Source organism: Stenella coeruleoalba (genome assembly GCF_951394435.1).
Source record: "Stenella coeruleoalba genome assembly, chromosome: 17".
NCBI lineage: Eukaryota > Metazoa > Chordata > Mammalia > Artiodactyla > Delphinidae > Stenella > Stenella coeruleoalba.
The window spans coordinates 7,450,029-7,476,471 of record NC_137163.1 but is presented as its reverse complement, the minus strand read 5'-3'; the positions used below and the strand labels follow the sequence as shown (position 1 = coordinate 7,476,471).

General features: G+C 53.5%; 1 protein-coding gene across 2 annotated transcripts in view; it reads right to left on the bottom strand.

The window, feature by feature from the left end:
• Positions 1-11,160: 11,160 nt before the first annotated feature.
• Positions 11,161-26,443, bottom strand: part of ST3GAL1 (ST3 beta-galactoside alpha-2,3-sialyltransferase 1) — an 89,705-nt gene continuing 74,422 nt past the window's right edge. For both annotated transcript variants that reach the window (XM_079901272.1, XM_079901273.1), the window contains exons 4-8: positions 21,366-21,562; positions 20,048-20,227; positions 18,736-18,781; positions 17,498-17,617; positions 11,161-15,615 (exon numbers count right to left, since the gene is read on the bottom strand). In XM_079901272.1, coding sequence (XP_079757398.1) covers positions 15,442-15,615; positions 17,498-17,617; positions 18,736-18,781; positions 20,048-20,227; positions 21,366-21,562 — 717 coding nt within the window. In that variant the 3' untranslated portion in view covers positions 11,161-15,441. The remainder of the gene's footprint in view (positions 15,616-17,497; positions 17,618-18,735; positions 18,782-20,047; positions 20,228-21,365; positions 21,563-26,443) is intronic.

The window sequence follows — 26,443 nt, the reverse complement described above, 5'->3', positions numbered from 1 at the left end:
CCTGCCAAGTAATTTACACAAAGGGTCCTGGGCATCCGGACTTACTGAGCGCTTTCTCTTGGGTCAGTTTTGCAGAGACCTTCAAAGCCTGATGAAGGATGGCAGCAGTGCTATGTGTTGTGAGGTCTTGGATAAGCCACCGCTCCTCCCTAAACGTGGAGCTGGTGGCCTCTGCTCCCGGCTGTGTGCACGGGTGCAAGCAGCGAATATGGCTGTGGACACGAACGTATAAGGGGAAAGTCAGAATTTGGAATACTGCGTGATGTTCCCGGGGACCCCTGACTCCTAGCACAAAGTACCCCCCGACCTGTCCACCCCCCGTCCCCACCCCAGGTAGATCCTTCCAGGTGATGTATCTTGGTCCAAAACTGCTGACCTGAGACTTCGGCCTTGGGAAGAGCCCCTCCATGCCACCTAAGGCCCCAGGCTCCGAGCCTCATAGAGGATCAGATTAGGAGAGGCCTTCTGGGATCGGGTCGCCCAAAGCCCTTACGTTATGGCCGAGAGAACCAGGGTCAGAGAAGGCACAGGGCAATCCTATGGCTTTCCAGTGGGTCTGGAATGACTCAGGGAGGACTCTCCGATCTTCACACTTCTCGCCCCGCATCCTTCACGTCAGCTTCATCTCTTCCATTTACCTGTCCACCTATCCAGCCAGCATTTTTAAAGGGATGCCTTTTCCCATTCAGCCAGCACTGCCCGAGCACCTGCCAGCTGCCAGCCACTGTGAGAACACAAGGAGGACTCCCCCAGCCCTGACTAAGAGCTGCTAATTTTTTTTAAAAAAATTAACCATTTTATTTATTTTTTATTTTTATTTTTTGGTATGTGAGACCTTCCCGACCAGGGATGGAATCCGTGTCCCCTGCAGTGGAAGCGTGGAGTCTTAACACCTGGACCACCAGGGAAGTCCGCAAAGAAACAATTTTGGTGCGGAATAAGCACGTTCTTCTGAGGATGGACGGCTGTCCTGGGAGCTCTGGAAGCACGATGAGACGTGAGATGTAGGTGCCAGGAGGGAAGGGGTGATCCATCCTCCAGGCAAAGCTAAGAGGGCAGTGGATGAATTTCCCGTGGCCCAGGAGGCTGCTCCTGTCCCCATCCGGCCAGTTAGCACCAAAGCAGGAAGGGAGGTGGTCCACGGCAGGCCAGCAAGGAGATGGCTGGCAGAGCTGGAGGTCGGGGACGGGGCTGGGACAAGCCTTTGGTCACCTGGGCTGGGACCTGGTTTCCCAGGGACTCGGAGCCCCTGGGGAAGAATCTGACCGGAGGCATCACCTGATCAGCTCTTCTCTTTCTAACCTTCCACTCTCAGCCGTGCCTACGTGCATCAGGACAGAGAAACTTGAACTGTTTATGCAGCTATGACCTGGAGAGGCTGAGCAGTTCATTTTCTACCTTGATTTGGAAAGTTCAGCTGGTAAAGGGAAGCCACGTGTTTGTAACAGGAAGTCGGATTTCCAGGACGTGCCTGCAGTCACAGCTCTATTTCTGGAACAATTCTCGGGCTCCAATTTCTTTAGAAAACTTAAATGAAACCCTGCAAGGCCCGCTTTTCTCTCTCGTTGTCTCTGGTCCTGACTCGCCCTCCCTGCCTTCTCCCCGTCCCTCCTCTCCCTTCGCAGAGACCCGGCTGTGGGGAATGTGTAACCTGGACACCTTCCTTCGGGGCTTCGAAAAGAATCCCCTACCCATCGGACACAAGGCTGGACAGCTGCCCAGAGACTCTGCCCAGAGGGGGCTCCCGTCTCCCTGACCTCTGGCCATGGGCCCAGTGATGCAAACACCGGCCCCTAGGTTCTTCCCCAAAGCTAGACAGTCAGGGAATCCGGTCCAATCTTTCTCCTGCTGCTAAGACCCTGTTAGACTCTGAGCAAGACTTTAACACGCTGGGCCCTGGTTTCCACGTCCATAAAAAGGGATTATTAATCCACATTCTGCCCCCCTCACAGGGCTCATCAAATGAGAGAATATAGGAAAACAATTATTGATTACTATTTTAATCTTTTAACTTATGCGAAATCTAGATAATATATAAGGAAGCACTTTAAAGTATACTATCTGGTGGCCTGTGGCACCTTCACAGTGGTGTGCAATTACTGCTTCTATCTAGTTCCATGACATTTGCATCAACCCAGAACATACCTCTGTACCCGCTGAGCAGTTACTCCCAGCCCTCCCCCTGACCCCACCTCCAGCCCTTCCTGTCTCTGGATTGACGAAGTATGGATAGCTCACAAGAATGGACTCATATCCTATGTGACCTTTTGTGTCTGGCTTTATTTGCTTAGCATAATATTCTCGGGGTTTATCCACATTGCAGCATGTATCAGTACTTCATTCCTTTTTATGGCTGAATAATATTCCATCGTGTGTGTACCTCACAATCTACCCACTCTTCTGTTGATAGACACTTGGGTTGTTTCCACCTTTGGGCTATTTGAATAGCGCTGCTACAAACATTAGTATGACAATAGCTGACTGATACAATCGAGTTTGGGTTTTAGTAGATTACATGCATGTGGATAATGAATTGGAGAGTGACAAGATGAGTAGCAGAGAGAGGACTTTAGAGTTAGTAGGTCCTTGATATTATCTAATTGCAAGGTAATAAGGAAGGCTTAATGGGGATTGGAATGGAGCTGGGGAGAAAATTAGATGTGAGCAATACATGTTATAGAAGCAGAGTGGACAGGGCTTGGGGGTGGGATAGCTGTGGTGGGTGAGAGAGAGGGAGCCCCAGGGATGCTACCTTGCACACCTGTTTTGCAGACCAGGGAGGCCAGTGGAGACGCCAGGAGCAAGAGCAAGGGAGGAAGATGATGGATTTGGTTTGGATTTGTGGAAGGTGCAGGGCTTTGGGACATAGAAAGGAGGATATGCAGAAGACACATGGATATGTGGGTCGAGGGAGGAGAAAGGGAAAAAATAGAGAGTCATGGCACCAGCAGTGAGGGGCAGTGTGACTGTAGTTTGTAAGAAGAGGACCAAAGATGGCGTCTTAGGAAGCCCAGATATATGAAGATGAAGTGGGAGATGGGGAATGTGCAAAGGGCCAAGAAGGAATCAGAGAGGAAGGAGACGTGCCACAGAAGCTGGCCCTTCAGCTGGGGAGGCCCGTTCCCTGATTTTCCCTTTTTGGTAAACTCCTACTTTACCCTCAGCACCCAGCTGAGTGTGACCATCTTCTCTTTTTTGGAGCTGCACCAGTACGGCTGCACCCTCCACCCCAGTCTGGTCAACACTCTTGGCCAAGGTGAAAATTAACCTTCTGGCATCCCTGGGCATTCCCCAGACTGGGCTGGCTCTTCTGTGATGAATCAGCCCATGGGGCTCACCTCCAAAGTGCCTCGGTTTAGAGCAAAGCTGAGTTCCCTGTCCCCATGGCCTTGGTGGCAGATGGAGCTCACATAATCCCTAGTCATGACTCATTTCATTCCTAGCATCATTTATCTCCAGGAGCTTGTCCTCTATCTGTCCCATGGCGTTAGGTGCCTCAAAGGTGTCTGCCAGCTATTTGGGGAGACACTGCAAGGGGCTTAGGGGTTCCGAGTGCAGGCTCAGAGCCTGACCGCCTGGTTTACATTCAGGGTCCACTGCTGATGGGCTGTGTGCCCCTGGGCAAGGTGGTCTACCTCTCAGAGTTTTGGCGGGTTTTTTTAACTTTTTATTTTATATCGGAGTATAGTTGATTAACAATGTTGTGTTAGTTTCAGGTGTACAGCAAAGTGATTCAGTTATACATACACACGTATCTACTCTTTTTCAAATTCTTTTCCCATTTAGGTTGTTACATAATATTGAGCAGAGTTCCCTGTGCTATACAGTAGGTCCTTCTTGGTTATTCACTTTAAATATAGCAGTGTGCACATGTCAATCCCAAACTCTCTAACTATCCCTCCCCCCCACCCTTTCCCCCGGCAACAAGTTCTCTGAGGGTGTTTCTGCCTTGTATATAAGTTCATCTGTATCATTTTTTTAAAGATTCTGCATATAAGGTAAATCATATGATATTTGTCTTTCTTTGTCTGACTTACTTCACTCAGTATGACAATCTCTAGGTCCATGTATGTTGCTGCAAATGGCATTATTTCATTCTTTTTAATGGCTGAGTAATATTCCACGGTATACATGTACCACATCTTCTTTATCCATTCCTCTGTCAATGGACATTTAGGTTGCTTCCATGTCTTGGCTATTGTAAATAGCGCTGCAATGAACACTGGGGTGCATGTGTCCTTTTGGACCATGTTTTTTCTCTGGATATATGCCCAGGAGTAGGATTGCAGGATCATATGGTAGCTTTATTTTTAGTTTTTTAAGGAACCTCCATACTGTTCTCCACAGAGGCTGTTTGGGGTTTGTTTTTGCAGGTCTTTTTTCTTCCCTTCCTCTCTTGTGGTTTGATGACCATCTTCAGTGCTGTGTTTGTGTTGCCCTTTCTTTTTTATCTGTAAAATGTGCAGCCAGGAAGAATACTTGCCCCTGGAATTGTGCAGCAGGTAAGTTACATCCTGCAAACACTACAAACAGACTGGAACATGGGAGATATTTAATAAATGTTAGCATTCAACTTAAATTGAATAAATTCCCAAAGGCTCACTTAGTCAAGCAACACAATTTTCGAGTGCTTACTACATGTCTGCTACTGTGCTAGGAGCAGGGAATTCAGAAGGGAAGAAACTGACACCGTTCCTGGCCTCAGGGAACTTCTATTTGTGACTTTGGGCAAGTAGGAGATTAGATGTCCTTCGGTATAAAGGCTTGAAACACATAGATTTTGTCCAGATCCTCCGACGTACAGATCTGGAAACGGAGACCCCAGAGCCAGTGTGTGGTCCAGCTGCCATGCTGTCTGCAAGAATGGGAATGGCTTGGAGTCACTGGCAAACTCCACCCTTTCTTCCCAGTGTATCTTTCCTGATGTCCAGATTGCTCTTAGCATCTACCAAAAGTGGTTCTCTGGCCTTTGCTCAGACAGCTACCCAAAGAGAGCTCACTTCCTTCCTGAGACAGCAGCTCATGCCATCGCTGGGGGGTCTACATTGGGAAGAAGCATCTTGCGCAGAAGAAGCCGGACAAAGGTAACGCTAACAGCCGCCTGGACACACCAAGCTTCTCACCTGCACAACAGCCCTTCGGGTAATAGAAGGCATTGACGAAGACGAGGCTGAACAGCCTTGATTCCACTACCCCTGTCTCTGGGGTCCTTCCCTAGGGTGTGGGCTGGCCTGTCTGCATTTTGCTGAGCCTGCAGAACAGACCGCTCTGCCCAGGTACACTCAGGACTCACAGGGCAGAGCCAGGGGGCCTCTCACCAGCAGCTCTCTGATGTCTGTGACGTCAAGGAAAGACGTGGGCGGAGATACTGCTCCTCTACTATCCCAGACACTCCCCCGCATTCCCAGCCTCCCTTGCAGCTTTGTTTGGACCACGTGGGTAGTAGCTCTGGCCACTAGACCTTGCATGGAAGTGGTGGGTGCGGACTCCAAGTTAAGATTTAGTGAGTCATTTCCACCCCCTTGTCCCCTTGCCATTGGCCTTGAAGGCCAATTGAAGTCGAACCTGGTACTGTCACAAGATGAAAATAACAGGGGAGCGCAAGTCACCACATGGACGGCCCATGTAGGGAAATTGCCAAACCCATCAGACTCTGACACAGCAGGAAATACACGTCTGTCGTCTGTTCGAAGTCACTGGGATTCTCGGGCTTATTTGTTGCTGCGGCGCTAGGCTGTTGTATCCTGACTGATGGAGGCAGGTCTGATGTTGAATCCTCTGATCCCTCATGGAGTGTGTGGCCACAGGCAAGTAGCTAACAGTCTCTGAGCCTCAGATCTTCCGTGAAGGTCGTAGCACTATCGCATCTGAGGGGCTCTTGTGAGAACTGAATGAGAAAATGCATGATGAATGCCTGGTACAGAGAAAGAACTCAGGAAATGTGATGCTGCCATCTGTGCTTTCCATATACTTTTTCATTTACTACTCATTCTACAGATTAAGAAACCAAGTCCAAGGAATCAGGTTTACCCCATAGATTAGAAAGCTAATGAGTCATAGAGAAAGGGTGGGGCTTGAAGCTAGTGAAATTCTGAGGTCTGGAGGTACAGCAGGGGCCTGGGCCCCGCTACGCTGTGTGACAACGCGACACCACGTAACGCTTTTTAGCCAGTCCTCGTTTGCTTGCGGTTTTGACCTTTTCCAACTGCGTCCAGACTTTTCCTCTTGACACAGTTCTATTGGCTGAGAGACAAAGATCCCAATCTCCTCATCTGGAAGCGGTGGACTCGATAATAGCCAAGGCTTTTTAAGTTCTGACCTGGGTGTGTGTGTGTTTTCGCGTGGTTTTCAAACCCTTTCTGTGTTGAAAATCCGGCTGAAGGCGATTCCATTGCACCCTCTGGTGGCCACTGTCTCTAGGTGTTCTGGTCAGGCTCTTGGCCAAGATCACAGTGAAGGTTTGGCAGCTCCCAGGGCAGGGCAACCACTCTGGGAGGGCTCATCTCCCAAGTGCTTCAGTTTGGAGCAAAGCAGATAGTCCCCTGTCCTCACACTCTTGTGGGGAACTCAGCGTCTTGCTGTTGAAGCCCTGGCTCTACCCCTCCCACCCTGGCAAGTTACTTCGTCTCCTGGAATCTCAGTTTCCTTGTTAAATTCTCCTCTAGAAGGAACAGTGCTCTTGGTAGGATTGCTGCAGGATTAAATGAGATTAACGTAGGCAAAGTACTCAGCGTGTGAAAGGGAGCTATCATCATTATTAATAATCTCCCACGTTTCCTGGTGTGACGGTTGTCCCCCCATAAGGCTGTGACCTTCTGATGGCAGAGCCTGTCTTGCCCAGCCCCCAGTGGCTCTCGGTACATATTTAGCAAATGAAGTGTATGTGTACATAGCGTATGTTAGTTTCTCATACACTCCCATGAGACAGGCAGATCAGGAATCATCTTCCTACCTTACAGAAAAGGCCCATGTCTGAATCCAGGTCTTTGACTCCCTGGACCTGTGTGTACCTCAAGCCTCCGTCTCGGGGGACTTACCAAGGAAAGGAATCTTCCAGCGATCCACAAATCCACACCACCTCTAGCTCCCTGTTTTGGATAAAGTTTCAGGAAAGCCAGTCCAAATGTTTTAAAATATGGATGGGAAGGAGTCCTCAGAACTGGTCGGTCCCCATAGGAAGCCGAGCTTGGACCTACGTGGATCTGAAGGTGCCCTCAGGGCACGCAACTTACCACAGTAATAGGTTATAGGTAAGCACCCCTTCCCCAGGGCTGGAGAAAGGATGTTCTGAATTGATAGCAATCAAGACCCTTTGCTGAGGCCTTCCACAAGCCAGGAAGTGTGCTGGGCAGGTGGCACCCAGGGGATCCCTGGCCCTGAAAAGAGGGTGGTAGCTCATTGCCTTGTCTTGTGAGACGTGCCTGGAGGGTCCTGCGGACACGACTGCCACCCCAGCTCCTGGCCACTCACGTCCAGCTCTCAGCAGCAGTGTCCAGGTGAGGACCGTGTCTCCCTTGGCCACACTGACGTTTCTGGACATCACACACGCCCACTCCCCAAACCTTCCTTTGCAGCGTGTACCATCTGGGTGCAACACTCGCCTTTCCCTATCACTGGCACCCACCATCTTGCTGCCTACTTTCCCTCGTTCGCGGCAGAGTGCAAATTGGGGCTGTGAGTTTCTACCAGCTTGTGCCCTTGGCCTGCAGGCTTCCAGCCAGATCCACGGCCTCCAAGGTCCATAGCCTGACAAGGCCCAGGTCTCTGATTCCAAATGGCTGGGGCCTTAGGGCCTCAAGTCCACCTTACTGTCCTGAGCTCTGAGGTCATGGCGAGATTGCTTCAGGAACCAGTCAAAATTAAATGCTAATTTAATTTTGAATTGAATTAGAACTGGAGCAAAATATTCAATTTCCTTTGCTTATCTCATCCAATTGAACGGACTTTTCTATCGCTGATTGCAGCAGCCAGGACAGCCTAAGCAGTGAGCCACGTGGAGATCCGGAGATGGGGGAGAGACTGGGGGAGGGACGTGCTTCCCAGAGCCCAGCTGGGATCTCGTTTTGCTGAGCTGCCTTCTCACTATGTATCTTCTTTTTTTTTCACTATGTATCTTCTTATAAGGGCACTAATCCCATTATGGGGCCTCATCTAAACCTAATCATCTCCCAAAGGCCTCATTTCTAAATACCATCACACTGGGGGTGAAGGCTTCAACATATGGATTTTGGGGACACAATTCAGTCCATAGCAGTGGGACTGGAGTTGAGTGCGACCAGTCTCTGAATCCTTCCACATGACCACAGATAAAAGGTGTGGCGAGGTGCCTAGCATCTCTGAGAAGCAGGTTACCTGGAATTTGCTGATTCCATGAAGATCTGATGCTTCAGCTGAAGATGACCAAAGAGCTGTGACTCTGACATGTGGACGGGGCATCGTCTTGCTCTTCAGGGCTCCAGAGTTTGGACAGACCCAGTGGTGGGCTTTGGGTGCGGGGTGGGGGGGAGAGGGGAAAAATTCATCATCATCATCGTCCCACAGATGGATATTGATGACGTAGGGCTGGTTAGTACCTGAGCCCCGGAGGTGTGTGGTGGGTGCTGACTCAGTGAACGAAGCAGAAGCGAAGGAGAAGCTGGCCCTTCCCCAGTGGGTACAGAGGGACCCACGAATCAGTGGCGGTGTTTCTTCTCAGACCCTTAGAAGCACAGCATCCTGGACCTCACATGACCTCCTTGCTTAGGAAGGGACAGACCTTTGGTGACATGACTTTTGTGAATCCTAGTGTAAATAAACCACCTTCCAAAGGCATTTGGAGGACGGGGCGCCAGAGGGCCTGGGGACATCTCCACGTGGTGGGTGACACTCAGGTGGATGGGACAGGCACGCTCTGAGAGACCTACTCACTCATGCACAGGGGCCAAGTGACATCTGAGGCAGATCCCTAAACACAGCTGGACATGAAAAATGATGATGAAAAAGAAAGAAGAAAAAATGAGGGGGCGTATGTGGAAAACACTGAGGATCGTTGAATCTAACACCTGGGATCATACACTCTCTCCTTTCAATCTTTGTGTATGTGTAAAGATCCTTATGGTAGAAAGTAAAAAGAAATTAGAAATATTTTTGGTTGGTTTTTTATCTATTTTTAAAAATTTAACTAACTTATTATTTTTTTAATTTTAAAACAATTTTTATACAAGTTTTAAAGGTTACTTTCCATTTACAGTTATTACAAAATATTGTCTATATTCACCGTGTTATACAATACACCCTTGAGTCTATCTTATACCCAGTAGTTTGTACCTCCTTCCTCCGGCCCCGTGCCCTCCACCATGCTGCCCCCCATCCCAGCCCGTAACCACTGTTTTGTTCTCTATATCTGTGAGTCTGTTTTTTTGTTATTACTAGTTTTTGTATCTTTTAGATTCCACACATAAGTGATATCATGCAGTATTTGTTTTTCTGTCTGACTTACTTCACTTAGACTCATGCCCTCCAAATCCATCCATGTTATGGTAAATGACAAAATTTCGTTCTTTTTTTTTTTTTTTTTTTTTTTTTTTGCAGTACGCGGGCCTCTTACTGTTGTGGCCTCTCCCGCTGTGGAGCACAGGCTCCAGACACGCAGGCTCAGCGGCCATGGCTCACGGGCCTAGCCGCTCCGCGGCATGTGGGATCTTCCCGGACCGGGACGTGAACTCGTGTCCCCTGCGTCGGCAGGCAGACTCTCAACCACTACGCCACCAGGGAAGCCCTCTTTTTTTTTTTTTTTTTTTTTATCCCATTAGCTCTTTGTTGAACAATCAAGTGCGTGTTTGGAGCAGCCTGAGGCGTGTTGCTGGGTGGATTTCCCCAGGGTTCCCAAAACCAAATCCTGGGGGACCTGCATTTGTGGGAAGGGTCGGGTGGTGCAGAGCAGGCTGGCTTTGGCTTGTCTCTGGCGGGTGCTGAAGGGTCGCAAAGAAATGCCTTTAGATGCTCGGGGCTCCCTGTGGAGGGCCCTGGCTGATTCCTTTCCCTGCTGGGGTCTCCATGGAGTGAAGAGTTCCCGCCTGGCCTAGGTCATCCAGCAGGGCTGGGGTCCATGTGTCGGCACCTAGTGGCCACTTGTCCACATTGCAGCTCTAATGTGATACCAACTAGAAATAAATTTGGGGTAAGATGGGTCTCTGATGGAGTGGAGGGTCAGGAAGCCTGTTAACCATTGATGAGAGAAGGTCCCAGGTATGGTAGAACTCATTTAACCCTCAACGCCTGCTTATATGGGAGGTACTTCATCACCCCAACTTTATCCATAAGGAAATATGCACAGAGAGGTTAAATAACTCGCTCACACTCACACAGCTAGTAAGTAGGAGCCCAGGCAGCCTGACTCCCGGGCACCTGTGTTAATCTCTGCACCGTCCTATCCCGGAGGGGCTGCCTTCAGAAAGTCACCACAGACAAACTTCTCAAGTGACTTGGGAGGTGTCACCACAGAGAACAGGGAGCCCCAGATCTGGAGAGGGAAGGCTTGGCTTGAACCTCACCTCTGCCCTCAACTGCCTGCCCCCATTCACCAGCTCTGCAGGGCTCCTGAGAGAGTTCAAGATCGTGCCCAGGGAGGCGTTGTGCAAACTGTAAAGTGCCACGCAAATCGGGAAGTAGTATTATTTACACCAGCTTTACAGAGTCCTGGTAGTGGACTGTTGGATCTATTTTAAAAATTGGGCAGTTTGTGCCAGCTCTGGATCAGACTTGCATCCATTCATGGACGAGTCTTCTTTGGGAAGGATGGACACTAATCTGCCCACATTGGCCTATTTCATTCAGCAAACGCTTGGAGCAGCGGGCTTGCGTCTCCACCAGCCTCCTACGATGCATCTATTCTTGATTTCACACTCCCTCTGCTGGCCCGTAGAGTGGTCCCCGTTGGACAGATGAGGCAGCTGAGGTTCAGAGAGGTTGGGCGACTTTACCACAGTCACACAGCAGGGAGAAGGCACGGTTGCATCTGAGGAGAGGCTCTCTCTCCATGTCCTGAACATCTGGGCACTTAGTTCAGGGCAGACACTAACACAGGAGGCGTCTTTTTAGGACTGAAAACATCTCCTGAGCGGAAACCTCAAGAGACAGCACCAAGGTACAGCCCTCACAGAAAAACGACAGACACACCCAAACAATAAAATAGCTCTTTTTTTATTCACTTTGATTCGGATCATTGGAAATGTTCAACAATAAATTAAAAATAAAAAACAGAGCAGAGGCTGAGGAAGGCAGACTCTTGCCAAGTTCATTCAGAAGAACAAACACTTAGCTGCAAAACCTGGGAGTGAGGCAAGGGGGGGGCAAAGAACGCAGATTTTAAAACACCACCAACCAATCCAACAAGATTGCAAAGAGGAAAAAGTGCTCAGGAAACTTTGGCTTTGACATGAATTCAGTTAAGTGCTAACGTGATGGCGCACCCATGTCCATCCTACCGGGGCCCTGTGAGGGCTCCCAGGTTAAAGCTGATGTCTGGACCAGGACGTTGGGCAGGAGGGCGACAATGGCAGTTCGGAAGCTGAGCAACGGGGTCAAGTTCAGCACGAGTACGGACCTCTGATGGTCTGGGACGGAGACAGGAGGCCAGAGGCTGGCTGCTTGTAGGAAATGCAGTGCTTTGGGTAAGGACAGACTATGTGATGCTGCTTTGCCTGGCCTGCTGTTCCTCCTACACCCTCTTCTTTTTTTTGCAGAGGTGTCGTGGACTGCCCCCCAGGAGGGCTCAAAACTTGTTAGCCCAGACCCCAGGAGAGGATGACCAGCCAGTGGCCTGAGGCCACGTCTGCTGCAAACCAGATGTCCACGATGGACACAGTGACATCCCCGAACTCTGGGGGAGCGAGGACAGTTGCCAGTCCCTGATGGCATGTGGCTGGAGTCCAGCCATCTTTGGCTTCCCTGGAGAAAGCATTTCCGACCAGAACCGTGAGAGGGAGAGTGAGCTCTTTTCAGTTTTCCATTTTTCCTTTGGGTTCAAGCTGCCTTGAAGAGAACAGTTAAAGCAAACATCACAGTTCTCAATATTCTCTGTGATTCTATCCCACCTTTGATCCAGAGGCCCAGATTGCGTCGAGGTAGGACTGGCCTCTCGCTGGCCCTTCTGGCCACGGCAGAGCCTGGGATGCCATCACGTCCCCGAACCCACCCCCAATCCCCGCAACAAAAATCGCCTGCCCCCGTTCTAACCTGGCTTCTCTCTTTTAGGTCCTATTTCCTTGGGTCTGCCTTCTCCCACTAAGCCCAGCCCTCGTGGTTTGCTGGACGATGCCTGGTCAAGCCAGGGTTTCAAAAGGCATCAATTCAAGAACTTGCTTCTCTTCCCCAGATCACTACAAACCGACCCTCCTTTCTTCCCCTACAGGTGGGTGAGAGCAGGGGCTCCAGGGGTCGTGTGGCTGCAGACATTGCTTTGCTCAGCTGAGAAAGCAGCCTCTTCACTCCCTGGGGGAGTCAGATGTCTGGGATGTTGGTAACATCCTTCTCCCTCATCAGTTCCGCCTTTCGGCTTCAGGCTCAGCACTGGTTACTGCAGGCTTCGTGCCCGGGGCTGGTCTCCAAGGAGCTCTCTGCCCGCGGAGTGGACAGAGCCCTGGGCTGGGATCCCGGAGCCCCGGGGAGCCCAACTGCATATACTGTTCATGCAAGAACTTCCTCGTGTGGGTGCTTCTCGTCCTCCAGCCGATGGCCAAATCCCCGTGGGAAACACTCTTGTCCAGTTCTCAGCCACCTTTACCCCGGTATGGGCCCCGCTGGTTTAAGGCAATGGTGCGTTAATCCCGGCCACAGTGGCTGGCTGGATTCGGGTAGGCGGCCGTTGTTAAGCCACAAGATGATGTCTGCCCCAGCTCTGGGAAAGCATGATGCTACCTCCTCCACTGGAAGGACGGTGTGAGAAGGCCGAGGCTACAGCTTGCCTCGGGCCACCGTGGGCAGCCTGAGAACGAAGCCCGGCGGTGAGAGGCTTGTAGTCCGAAACCTACACCGACTACAGTTCTTTGAGGGGTTGGATGAGCCTGGCTGGGAAAGCCCACCTCTGGAGCCAAGAACACCCTATTTTGGCTCAAAATCTGTTTCACAACTGGTTCACTTTTGCAATCACTTGCCTTCTCTGGCGTTGCTTTTCTCATCTGTAAAATGGGGTCCAAGGGCTGAAAGGCATCTCACAGTGAACAGCCTGGTGGGAAGGAGAGGTGGAGTGGGGACCAGGCGGCCAACCCAGGTGGCGCACAGCTCAGCTGTGGACACCTGTCTGCTCTGGGGACCTGACTCAGCACATCCAGGAAAGCTAAGTGCTCTCTCTGACCCCATCATCCTGAACAGACTTGGCTTTCAGGAGAAGGGGAGAGCGAGCTCAGGGGTCAGCCCACACCGCTCCCTGCGCCAGTGTCCATTTCTGCAAGGTTTGTCCCTGGGATTAATCAGCCGACCAGCACGTTTGCTGAATTCTTCACGTCAAGGACTCCCATGAGCTCTAGCCTCTGAGGATTTATGCTCGGAATAATGACCTCACAGCAATTTACAAGCCTTTTATCAGTCAAGAGGGTCTTCAATTTTGCAGAATTTTAAAGCTGGAACAGGTTTTTGTTTGTTAGCTTTTAAAAACCACTTTCTGGATCCTGAATCTTTGAGAATCGAATAAAAACTGGAACCTCTCCCCAGGAAAATACTCATATACAGGGACTCAGGGGAAAAACAAACGCGGTGTGTGACTTCTACGGATGCTTGTGAATGCCCGTTGCCATCTGTGGTCCATTTGTAATTCCTCTCTCCCCATTTGCAGAGGGAGAAAGTGAGGCTGGGGAGGGCAGGGCTTACCCAGAGGGCTGCAGGGAGCAGCGGAGGCGGCCTCCTGGCTTCCCAGACCAGGACACGGTCACAACTCCTCAAAGTATCAGTGGCCTTTTAGGAAATGCTCTTGACAGAAAAAAATGGGCTGTTTTTTTTTTGTTTGTTTGTTTTGTTTTGATTAAATGTCAGCAACTGGAGCCAAAAATCACTGTCATTTCACGCCTGCGACTCTACTCCCCACCCGGCCCCAAGACAGTGCCGCTGGGTTTGGCAATTCCTAGCCTGAGACTCAATTTAAAGCCCGTAATGAGAAATAAGAAAGGTAGGGCTGGGAGAGAAGGAGGCACAGAGCATCCCACAAACCTACCGACCTGACACCCCACGATCTGCCCACCAGCAAGCCCTCAAGCCCTAGACACCACAGTACCCCAAGTCTCAGGATTCCTACAAAACTGGCTTCGAGCGTCCGCACCCCAGCTACCAGCCGAAGCGAGAGCAATTGAGTCACAAAGTGCAGATGACGTCAGTTGAATTTTAAAAACAAAACAATAAATAATCAGGAAGGCTGACAAGGAAGAGCGAGCAGCTGGGACGTGAAGGATGAGGTACGACTTCTCCCCTCTGATGGTCACGTTCCTAGGATGACCCTGCAACCCCCAGGACACCACACAGGTGACCAGGAGGGATCTGGCCCAGAGCGTAGACCCCTGGGGGAAACTGCTGGCTGGTGGCGGCCTCCTGCACAGCTCTGGAAGGTTACGGGCACCAAATCCAGTAGTCTGTGAAAATAAGTCCCCATGGCTGACGGGCCTCTGGATGGAGCCGCGTATCATCTGAGCTTTGTTCCAACTCAGACGCTGGCTCAGGGAACTAGGAAACTGTCCCCGGCTACAGAGTAAGGGGAGTGCACTGCTGCGGTCCCCTTTCCCAAGTTGGGGCTCTTGCCTCATTTCAGCCAAATGCATGCATCTCTCTCCCCAATACAAAGGCACACAGAAGGCGTCAGATCTGCTCTCAGTCATCATGATAAACACAAAGATTGATTACTCAAGGGAACAGCAGCTTGGGAAGGAGACATCTGGATACTTAGAGTCTCTGAAGACCTGTGGGTGAGGAGCCCTCCTGGCCACCATAAATGAGCTTTGGGCAGAAAGGGGAGGCGTGGTGGTCCTACCATGTGACGGAGGCCCCACATGGCTGTCCTGGGGGTCGTCCTCACCCAGGAACTTCACAGCGAGAATCAGAGCGCTGGCCCCGGACCCGTCAGCAGAGCAGAGTCTCTGTGCATCCTCCCCAGGAGACCATCCTCTTCTTTCGAATGTGGGAGTCTTCGGATTGGACCTCCCCCACAGTCTCCCCACCTTCCCCAGCCCGGAACAGCAGCGAGAGGGGTCTCCCCACCCCAGAATGGTTCTGAGACTTGCCCTGCAGCCCTGGCAGGGCTCGGCAACCTTGCTGAGTAGATTCTACCAAATGTTGGGGTGCAAGAGGCTGCGAGGGGCACCTGGGCGCACCCCTGAGGCCGGCCCTCCAAGTTCCCAGAGCGCAGTGGCTCTGGCGAGAAGCTGGGGCTGGATGTGGAGAGGTGCGCTCTGGTGCATCTGTCCTTAGCCCTTCACAGCGTCATCTTCCCTTGAAGATCCGGATTTTGTTGATGGATGCCAAGGTGGCCGTCACATTGGACTCAAAGTCCCCATCGTGCACCCCAGTCTTTCGAAAAGCCCCTGCCGACGGGTTGTTCTCCCAATAGTGGTGCCAGTTCCCTTTGCTGTCCGCCCCGAAGCCGTACAAGTCCACCTGCCGGGGCAAAGCACAGGTGAGAGCCGGACAGCAGGGCTGCAGGTGGACCCTCTGACAAAGAGAGCCTGCAGGCACCCCCAGCATCTGTAAACACCACTTCCAAGGATTCACAGAAACCCTTCTCCAGGAGCCTGGAACTCCCAGAGGCTTGGGGAAGCAAAGGCAAGTTGAGTAAAAAGTCAAGTCCAATGCCAGAGCGCACAGTGGGAGGCTACTGCTTGTGGGTGGCCCTGCGGGTGCTGGGTCCACCTCTGGGGAGGCACAACCTCTTCTCCAAGGCTTGAGGAGCAGGGCTTCGAGGCCCAACAGCCTGCCTCAGATCCCAGCTCTACCTCTTGCTGATACATCCTGCAAGTCCCGAATCACTTCTCTGAGCCTCACTTTCCTCATATGGAAAATGGGGCCAAGAGCGATGACCACAGTGAGGTGGGCGGTAGCTCTGACCCCTGCCTTCCCTTGGACGAATACCCATCCGGTCCGGGGGTCCTCACTGTCCGGTGGGCGGGGCAGGGGGCGTGCTTCTCATGCATGACAAACTTTTACTGAGCACTTATTCTGTGCCAGGTGCTGCATTAAATCGGTCAGAGTTCAGGCGGATGCTGGCGCGATCAGGGATGCAGGAGTCAGGCCTCAGCCCCGGGCGCTCCCAAATCATCACAAGCGCCACCCGGGCCCCGTGGGGGAGGGGCTAACGCTGGGGCTCCCTCGACACCAAGGGCGGAGGGGCAGGAGGCCGACGAGAGCAGAGAGAGCTCTTTCGAGCAAGTGACACTTGAACTGGGTCTTGGAAAATGAGCAGAAGGTAACCAGAAAGGGACGGGAGGAGGGGCTTCCAGGGAGAGGGAAAGCTATGTGGGCCGCAGCATGGCAGACAGCTTTCAGGGGTGGGGACCCACCAGGGGCAGGAGACAGCTCTGTGGCAAGTGCAGCCTTTTCTGAAAATGCCAGCAGGGACACGGGCCCGCCCCAGAGCATGCGCTAAGGGATGGGAGGGGCATTTCTGAGGCAGAAGCCCACGGGCTCTTTGACCAGCCAGCTGGAGGTAGGGGCTTGGTGGGGAGATGAGAGGCAGGTATGGTTTCTGGGGTGAAGGGCAGGCGAAGATGGTGGCAGAACAACTGAGGCAGAGACGGTGGGTGGGCCTTGCTACCCCCTCGACCCCTCCTCCCTGCGATGTCCACTGATGAGCCTGATGGGGTGAGGGCGGGGATGGGCTGTACGTGACAAGAAGGGACAGCGGAGTGCCCTGCCTGAACCCAAGGCCAGGGAAGAAGCAGGGGGCACTGTGGTCCCCGTCCTGCTTCACTGTCCACGGGCAGCAAGCACCCCAGATCATTGATGGAAACTCAGGCCCAGGCTGGCGTACGGCGAGGCGAATCCATGATCGGAAACACACGGTTGGCAAAATCACTGATTCTCAACCTCCGTGAACAGTGGAACCCCTGGGTGCCAGGTTTCCAACCTCAGGAATTCTGGTGGAAGTGGGCTGGGCTGTGGCCTGGGGGCCGGAATTTAGCTCCACAGATGATTCTGATGAGCAACTGAGATCGAAACCACAACCCCGTACAGCTCCCCCGATTATAATATACTCCTGGGGGCGAGATATGCTTATATTGCCCCCAGATCAGATCTGAGCTTCCACCTGCTGGGCCAGGCTCTGCCTTGCGACCTGGACTTCCCGTGCGGGAGACAGTGCAAGCCTCACTGTAGAGACAGGATCAGAGCTTCTAGAAGAGACAGGCTATGCGGGGCCGGGAGGGGGATGGAGGTCTGCCTGACTGCAGGCGCTCTCGCCACCCCTCTTGAGAACACAGAATGAGGAGCCCTCGGTCCCCGACCCCCTGGGGGGGGCAGGCAGGCATGGGGGAGGGGGTCCTACCTCATCACAGATGTGCAGTGAGAAGATGACCGAGAGGATGCCGGTGGATGGGTACCGCCCGTGGCCCTGCAGCCAGCTGTCGAAGACGTACTTGATGAAGGCTGGGTGGTAAATCAGGATCTGCGGGAGGGAGGACACGGTGAGGGGTCTGGAGAAGGATACCAGGCCTGTGTTAGGTGCCACACACTATTGTAACCTCGGGGGACCCTGTTGGGACTGGAACTCATAACCCTGCACTCGGGGTGGGGGGGTTAACGTTCTAGTGGAGAAGATGGATCGTGACCTAAATCACTGAGACACAGAGGATGCTAGAAAAGAATGATGAGACTACAGAGACAAAGCAGAGAAAGGAGATAAGGCACTGGGGTGGGAAGGCTTGCAGACAAGGTGACATCTGAATTACAATCAAATGCAGCCAAGGAGTGGGACATGAGGCTGCAGGAGAAGGTTCCAGGGAAGAGCATGAGCTGGGGGCAGGGACACTCCTGTCACACTGCAGGAAGGCACCGAGCCACCCGTCTGCCTCACATGGGCCTGAATGATCTCCAGTCCCTAAAATGACCCCGCATGCCAGCTCTCCCTCTCCTCATGTTACAGATGAGGAAATCGAGGCTCAGAGAGGCTAAGTGACATGCTCAATGTCACGCAGCCACCATCGGGAAGACATCAGCTCCAGCCATACGTGACTAGCTGTGTGTCTCTGGGCAAGTTACCTGACCTCTCTGAACCTGATCTCTCCATCTACACATGACAGTGTATGCAAACGTCTGGTGTGGCGGACACTTCATTTCCTTCATCCCTCTGCCCTTTGCCCACGTCTTAGCCAATCCCATTCCAGGGCCCACTGGGGAAGATGCAGATATGGAGACAGGTGACGAGGTCTGGCTTTGCAGATGCTCATGCTGTAGGGCAGTGGTTCTCGAACAGCACCAGCATCCCTGGGGGGCTTGTAAAAATCCAGCGTTTCTGATTCAGCAGATCTCGGGTGGCCTGAGGATCCGCATTGGTGACAAGCTCCTGGGTGGTGCTGCAGGTCCAGGGTCCAGGCTTAGGGAGCCTCTCCAGGGTTCGTCTCTCCACTCTCTAAGCGGGGGGCCACCAGCCCCAGCAGCCCGGGGGCCCAGGGGCTCTCCGCCGCCCGATGCTGGCAGAGCAGGGAGACGGTGATCTCCGTCCTCACGCAGAGCCTTGAAAGCGAGGCTGAGCTCAGAGGACAAGGCACCTGAGCCTTGACTCACCTTATTCTTTTTCACCTTGATCTTCGTGGGGACAGGAACGTAGGTGCTGCGGGAGGACAAGGCAGGTGGTTAATGTGGGAGGGGGCTGGCGGCCTGGGCATCAGCTGGTAGGGGCAGCTGGAGACGCAGGTGGGGCAAGCGGGAAAGCACACTCATTCCCCAAGGGACCCCACCTCCTCGCAGTGGCCCATTATGGACACCAGAGGGCGATCGTGGCCCATTCGAGGACCTGCTGCTGCATTATGCCGCCTTCTCCCAGAAAGTTTAAGAAGCGGGATTGCTCCAAGCCGCGCACACAGCACAAGCAGCACGGAGCGGGGCCCACAACACCCATCCCCCGCTGCTGGGACGCTGGCTGATAGGCCCACAACGGCCCCTTTTCACCTGCAAGATTTCCCGTGCCCCCAAGATGACGGTATACGTGCCTGGCCACCTGGGTTGCATCTACCTCGGGGACAAGTCACGTTCCAGCTTGTGGGACCAGGAGGGAGGGGCCGGCAGCGGAGCCCTGGCTGGTCCAGCTCCTCCCCTGGCTGCGCCCGCTTCCCTCACTGCCCTCCTCCTCCGAGCACGGCCCCCCCACCCCAGCTTCCCGCACCCAAATCCCTCGGGCTTCCTAACCAGGCCTCAGACAAGGAGGCTTTTGGCCATCTGGGCACTAAGCCACTTCTCTTCAGGCAGGTGCGAGCCTGGCTCTGCGAAGGGGCCAAGCCTCCGGGTCTCCCTGGAGGCTGGAGGTCATGAGAAGGACTAGTGGGAATTCACTGAGACCCGTGCCAAGTGCCCGGAACAAATCAGAAGACGTGAGCTCCTCGGTGCTCAAGGCAGCCGGAGCCGACGTGCTCCACGCCCGGTCTCCCCGCCCGCCCCCCAGCCCGGCCGGGGCCATTCTGACGGTTTGAGAAGCGGGGGCGGGCGGAGGCTGTCATCAACGGGGAGCACCCCAGAGATGAGCGTGGGGTCAGAACTAACACGTGCTGTGTCCTTTCCAGCGGGGCTCCCTCTCCCGAGGGGTCTCCAGGGTGTCTGGGGAAGCAAAGCTGGGAGGTCTATTCGGAGGGGCGGGAAGTCACGAGGAAGAGGAAGGCCGGAGCTCCGGGTGCATCGGGGTGATGGGAGGAGGGGTACCAAGAAGAGCCGGAGGGTCTGGAGGCGGCCGGGGGACTGGGGCTCTGCCCTCCAGGAGGAGGCCTGGGGAGGGGGGTGTTCCGGGGGAGGAACAGCGTGGCGGGGGGCTCAGCGGCCCTCACACAGCAAGGAGCAGCAGCGGGACAAGCAGTGCCCCTCCTCCAGGCGCCCCGAGGGGACTTACTGGGAGATGGTGCCTGTGGTGGTGGCGCTGATTACCCACTGCAGGTCGGTGGTCTTGAAGGGGACCAGGACCATGCTGACGTTCTCCGCCAGCTCCCGGAAGCTCTCGGGGTACACGAGGTGGTGGGTGGTCTTGCTGCCCACGTCGGCCTCAAACCCTGCCGTGGGGGCCTTGTTCATCCTGGGAGGGGGAGGGAGAGAGGACAGGCATCGCACTGCGGCACCGATTCTGAGGGTCGGCTTCAGCTCCGCGAGGCTGTGCTGGGCCCCAACTTCCGCATCTGTGAAATGGGGGCAACTGCGGCACAGCTCAGAGGCTTTTGCTACTTTTTTCTCATTTATGATCTCGAGTGAGCCTGACCATCGCCACCATCGATGGCCTACTCTGTCCTGGTCCAGTGACGCACATCATTGACACTTAATGATGACAGTGTCCAGTACGTACTTTATGGTCCTATTTTTATGGCCAAAGAAATCTGAATGCAAAGAATTGATCCCAGGACACAGAGTAACCCAGAGGCAGCCTTGAACTCAGGGCCTGTCTGACCCTGAACCTGACTCTTTCCCCCTCACCATGGACATGCCCACCGGACACCAGGTACACTGAGGCTCCCTGAGGCCAGGTGAGTGGTCTAAAGACAAAGTCAGACACCACAGAAACAGGGGATGGTTCTAGAAGGTGCCTGCGCTTCTCATCTGAGTCACTGGTGCCCCTGGGTCGGGTGACTGGTGTGGGGATGACAAGAAACGTGGGAGAGACCTGGGGCATCTTCCTGGAATACCCATTTTACTTGGTGTCAGGGAAACATATTTTACATTAAAAGTATATAGTTACGTTATGGCCTAGATGGCAAAACAGAGACGGCTTTTATTTTATTTATTTGTTTGGCAGCGCAGCTTGTAGGATCTTAGTTCCCAGACCAGGGATGGAACCCCGGCCCCTGGCAGTGAGAGTGCTGAGTCCTAACCACTGGACCGCCAGGGAACTCCCAGACAGGGATGGATTTTAAAGATTAAACAAGAGTCCTCAAGTTAGTCTTGCCCCCTGGCCAGGCCTCTCAAGGCCAATCTCCCAGCCCCCTGGGTACCTCTGTGTATGGTTTCCTCTCTCCATCCAGAGAGGTCCTGTTGGTCCATCTGCAATGCAGATGGGGAAACTGAGGCCCAGAGGGGGCAGTGAGGGGCCCGGGGTCCCCAGGTAAGGCTGGGCACACCCGGACTGGGGTCTTGACCTCCTGACGCTGAGCCATGAAGCCCCTGCAGCTCCAGGGGCCTGGGGGGCAGCGGGGTGGCCTGGGGGGCGAGGGGCTGGCACCCACCTGAGCACGAAGTCGTGACTGTCTATCTGAGGCCCGTACCAGGACTCTCTCAGGTTGCCAGAGTTGCCCACGACGGCACAGCGCCGGCAGCCCACCAAACTCTTCTCCAGCAGGGGGTCCACGTTCCCGGGCACCACCTGGAACAGCTCCTTGATGGTGTCGTTCAAGTTACTGGGCTGTTTCTCCCGCTGGAGCCTCTGTGGGCGGAGGACGCAGGACACAGTCAGTCTGGATGTGTTACCTCAGGCCCCCGCTGCTGGGCCCCGAGGCCCCTGTGGTTGGTGACCCAGCCCCTCCCGAGTACCCTTCTCTCCTCTGGGCACCTGGAGATGCAGGCAGCTCAGACAGCCACCTCCCCTGCCAGGAGCCCAAGGGCCACTCAGGGAGATGGGAAGGCAAGAGATCATTCACTCATTCTACAAAGGCTTATTGAGCACCTACTACGTGCGAGGTACAGCTCTGGCCTCGACGCAATGAGACTGGCTGGTATGAGTAAAGCACATGGGAGAAGGGTCGGGTGACCCTTCACGCTCGCCTCCCCTCCCCTCTGTTCCCCTCACCCTCCCGCCTCTCAGCTCCTGCAGCCCCAGGACCACCGGGCTCCAGCCAGACTCAAGAATCAGCCCTTTGCCGGATGCATCAACGAGTCCAATGTCTGCTTAACAAATTGTTCTCACACCCACACCCGAGGTCAGCTGCCCTGGGACCTCTCTGACCCACAGGCGGAGACAAACACTGGGTTTATTCTGAGGGTGACCAGCCCCCTGGTTGGCCCAGGGGTTTCCCTAGAAGCAGGACTCTCAGTGCTAAAAGTGGGATGAGTGGGTCTCCCTATTGAGCCCTCTCTCTGTACACCCACGTCCGTCCACTGCCTCAGGGGGAGCTCGGCCACGCTGCATAGTGACCGCTCGCTGATGCACATTACTCCCCCCCTCAGAGTGAAACCTGGAGAGATTTCCTAAGAAGCATCGCATCTGCCTGCGTCACCAAGCCGCAGGGCTGTGTCACTTCAAAGGCCGACGAGAAAGGATGCTCTGGGGCCCGGGTCGGTTGAGCACGTGTCCCGAATCCAAAGCAGGATTTGAAGCCAGGCTTTTATAAACCCACCTTGAAGTCTCTCCCACAACATCACCCCTGCCTCAGAGCCCTGGAACCTTGACCTTTGGAAAGCCCAGTCCCTGAGCTTGGGGAGGGGTAGGTGGCTGTGAGGTGAGTCCCACCAGTTACTCGCAGCCCCAGGGACAGGAGAGGGGCTGGGAGAGAAAGGTGAGGCTAGGAGCTGCTCTGGCCACTGTCTAGGAGGTCAGTGATGGGGGGATCGCGTAGGGAGATCCCCAGGCATCTGGTCCCCACCTGGCATTGGAGGAATTAGCATCCCCAAGGAGAGGCACACCAGGAGGCCTGGATGGTCCAATAGAGAAAACCACCCAGCATCTCTTCCAGCCTAAGACACTCACATGCTGCGGGAGCCGCAGGCAACGACATCAGGACCGCAGACACACTTCTACTTAGAAACATCACTGGTTACAATAAAAGAAAAAGGGGAAATAGCAAGCGTAGGTGAGGACACTGGAACACTCGTGCCTCGCTGGTGGGAATGTAAACTCGCGCGGCCACCGTGGAAAACTGTTGGGTGGCTTCTCGGCAATTCCATTCCTAAGTGTTAAAAGGAACGGAAATCAGGGAATTCCCTGGCAGTCCAGCGGTTTGGACTCCGCGCCGAGGGCCCAGGTTTAATCCCTGGTCGGGGAACTAAGGTCCCACAAACCGCAAGATGAGGCCAAAACAAAAACAAAAACAAAAACAAAAACAAACAAAAGAACTGAAACCAGGGTCATGAGCACAAACTTGTTCACTCGTGTTCATTGCAGCATTACTCACAATAGCCAAAAGGTGGAAACAACCCAAGTGTCCATCGATGGATGAATGAATAAACAAAACGTGGAACGTGCAGACACTGGAATATCATTCAGTTATAAAAAAAATGGTCATTCTGATATATGCTCCCAATGGATGAATCTTGAAAACACTTATGCTAAGTGTTATTTCACCGGCTTATTTGCCGGACACAGAAGGACACATATTGTACGATTCCACTTACAGGAGATACTAGAATCGCCAAATTCTAGCATGTAGAATGGCTGCCTGAGGGATGAGAGGGGTGCCGAGGGGGGTGGTTATTAATGGATACAAGGGGCTTTGTTGGAGGTGACGGAAGCGCCAGGTGCGGGTAGTGGTGATGGTAACCCAGCATCGTGAATGCATTTAATGCCATGGAATTGCACACTTAGAAAACAGCGATAAATATTATGTTATGTATATTTTACGACAATAAGACAAAAATTATATCCAGATTAAACACCTGCTCCGATAGGATCTCCTGGGGCAGCTCCAGGCTCCTGAATCACCTGGGCTGATGTGTGACATCTGGGCAACAGAGCCATTTCTCACAGGCTCCCAGGTGATGCTGCTACTGGTGCAGGGACCACACTCTGAGGACCCCTGGGATCGAGGACCACAGCCAAGCTGCCCGGCAGGGACCTCCACGGGGGCCCCCACCCAGGAAGAGCCCTGACAACGTGAAGATGCGCTCAGAACCAGAGAGTGTCCTCCATCCATGTCATTGCCTCAGGGAGCACGACACTGTATGCTGGGTTAAGGGAGCAACACGGCGTTCTTTAATCCAGCGCTCAGCAATATTTACTGAGCACCTACTACGTGACACGTGTGCCTGCTTTGCCTCGGGGTCCCCGGGGTTTGAAGGCTCACAGCCGGCAGGGTACCCATGCTGGGAGTGCAGCATCACGTTGTCCCGTCCACCTACTACTGACTTACCCCTCTTTAACGATTCACTTTAAAAAGTAAGTTTATTTTTAAAGGAAATCTCATCTCTCTGCCACAAGCGGGAAGCAAGAATTACTTGGCAGAAGTAAAAAAATCTGTCCAAAAAAAAAAAGGAAAGTGTCCAGTACGATGAAAACAAAACCACTTTATTTGATTCCAGCTCCATCCCGTTGCTTGCCCAGGCAAGCCGCCCTCCTTTGCTAGAACCAAGATGGGCAGGTGTTAGAGGCGCATCATGAAACAAGGAGCGACATTTAATCCTCGCAACTTCAAAGATGGAAAGAGAATTAAAGCCGAATGACATCCTCGCCCTGAGCGTGATGCGATGCTCTTAAAGGCCCTGCCCCTGTATCACCAGGAATCACGCTGCCCCACCGGCTCACACTTCAGGAACCCTGGCTCTGTTTCAGACACTCATTGGCAGGAACGGAGATTGAGGCCCAGAGAGGGAAAGATCTAGGCCACGGGGTGAGTACAGAGCTGAGTAGAACTCGGGGACAGCGGGCTGGAATCGAGCTGTGTTTCTGGGGATTAGAGCCCTAAAGCATCCACTCACCAGCTGGGGTAGATGAGGCAGGTCAGTACCGCTATGTCCCCGTCTTCCTTGGGAAGGAACTCTCTGCGTTCTCTGCCTTTTGTAAATGACAACGGAAGTCCCAGAGGGCTGCCGACATGCACGCAGGAGAGAAAGGGCAGAAGTTCCAAGACGCCCTTCTCCCCTCTCACTCTTCCTGCCTAGTTTCCAAGCAGTGTATTTCTTGGTCTACAATCAGCGCTCAGGCAGCGGCTGCTGCTGTTGTCAGAGGCTCCCTGGAAGCATCAAGTCTTAAGGCAGAGCCCGGAGGCAGAGGCTGAGACAGCCAGCATCACCCCACTGCCGCAGGACATGGGGGACTTCGTGATACCCAAGGCACCTGAGCTGTCAGCCCCCAGCTCCTGAAGGCTTCTTCCTGATTCCCCCACGCCTGCCCTCCCTCCCACGTGGGTCTGGAGGAGCAGCGGTGGGCAAGAGGACGGGAAAGCAAGGGTGCCTTGGGGCGGGCGGCCGGGTCCCAGGCCTGGCTCTGTATGGATGGCTGAGTGACCTCAGTCAAGTCCTTCCCCTCATCCCGGAGACAAAGCAGAAGAGGGAGCAGACACGAGGGGTCTGCTCCAAACCAGGGCCCCGAATAGGTCTGGGGAACAGCATGTCTAGGGCCAGCCCCTCTGACACCTGGCATCAATCACCTTCTGCGGGCTCCCGGCCAGCCAAGCATCCTTCAGGGCATTTCCCACCAGGCACGTCATACTTTAAAAGCAGGGCTCTGTGTTTGGGGTCCTAAATCTGGATCTGTCAGACATTGTCCTGGCTGTCTGGGGGCCTTTATGCAGAGCTATGGTGCCTGCTGGAACTCCCAGGGTGTTTTGTTTGTTTGTTTTTGTTTTTTTTGCGGTATGCGGGCCTCTCACTGTTGTGGCCTCTCCCGTTGCGGAGCACAGGCTCCGGACGCGCAGGCTCAGCGGCCATGGCTCACGGGCCCAGGCGCTCCGCGGCATGTGGGACCCTCCCGGACCGGGGCACGAACCCGCATCCCCTGCATCGGCAGTCGGACCCCCAACCACTGCTCCACCAGGGAAGCCCCCAGGGTGGTTTTTATTTCAATATTCTGTGTCTCCGTCTGGAGGGACGGGAGCGCTTGTCAGATGTGGTGTCCTGATTCTTTACTCAAAACATGTGGTCTGTGTGTTGTCAAGGAACCCAGAAGCTCTAAAGCCCTGCTCCTTTCTGTTGATTTCTATTCATGAGGAACCTTCTCCCCTTCCTTCCTACCCTGCAAAATCCCTTCCAAGAGGCTAAACTCCAGCAAAGAAGGACTGCACATAAGGGCTGGGGTGGGGACGTGGGAGGACAATTTGATGAAACGGTAAGAGCCACATGAGAAAACATTCAGCCTTCATAAGTGCTGAAAGAATGCAAATTCATTTTCCCTTGCCCGTTAAAACAGCAAAAATAAATAAAAATGTTAAAACCTAATGTTTGCGGTGCTATAGAGAAACCTGGTGAGGCGACTATTACTACCTCAGTCTGAGAATCTGAGATGAAGAGCTTCCTCAACATCACCCTTGATAAAATATAGAAAGTCAGGAGCAAAACCCAGGGACCCTGGGTGCCTATCACCCATCACCCTGCCTTGGGCTGGTCTGCTTTCCCTTCTCCTCCAACCATCCCTGCAGGCTAAAAAGGCAAGGCTGTT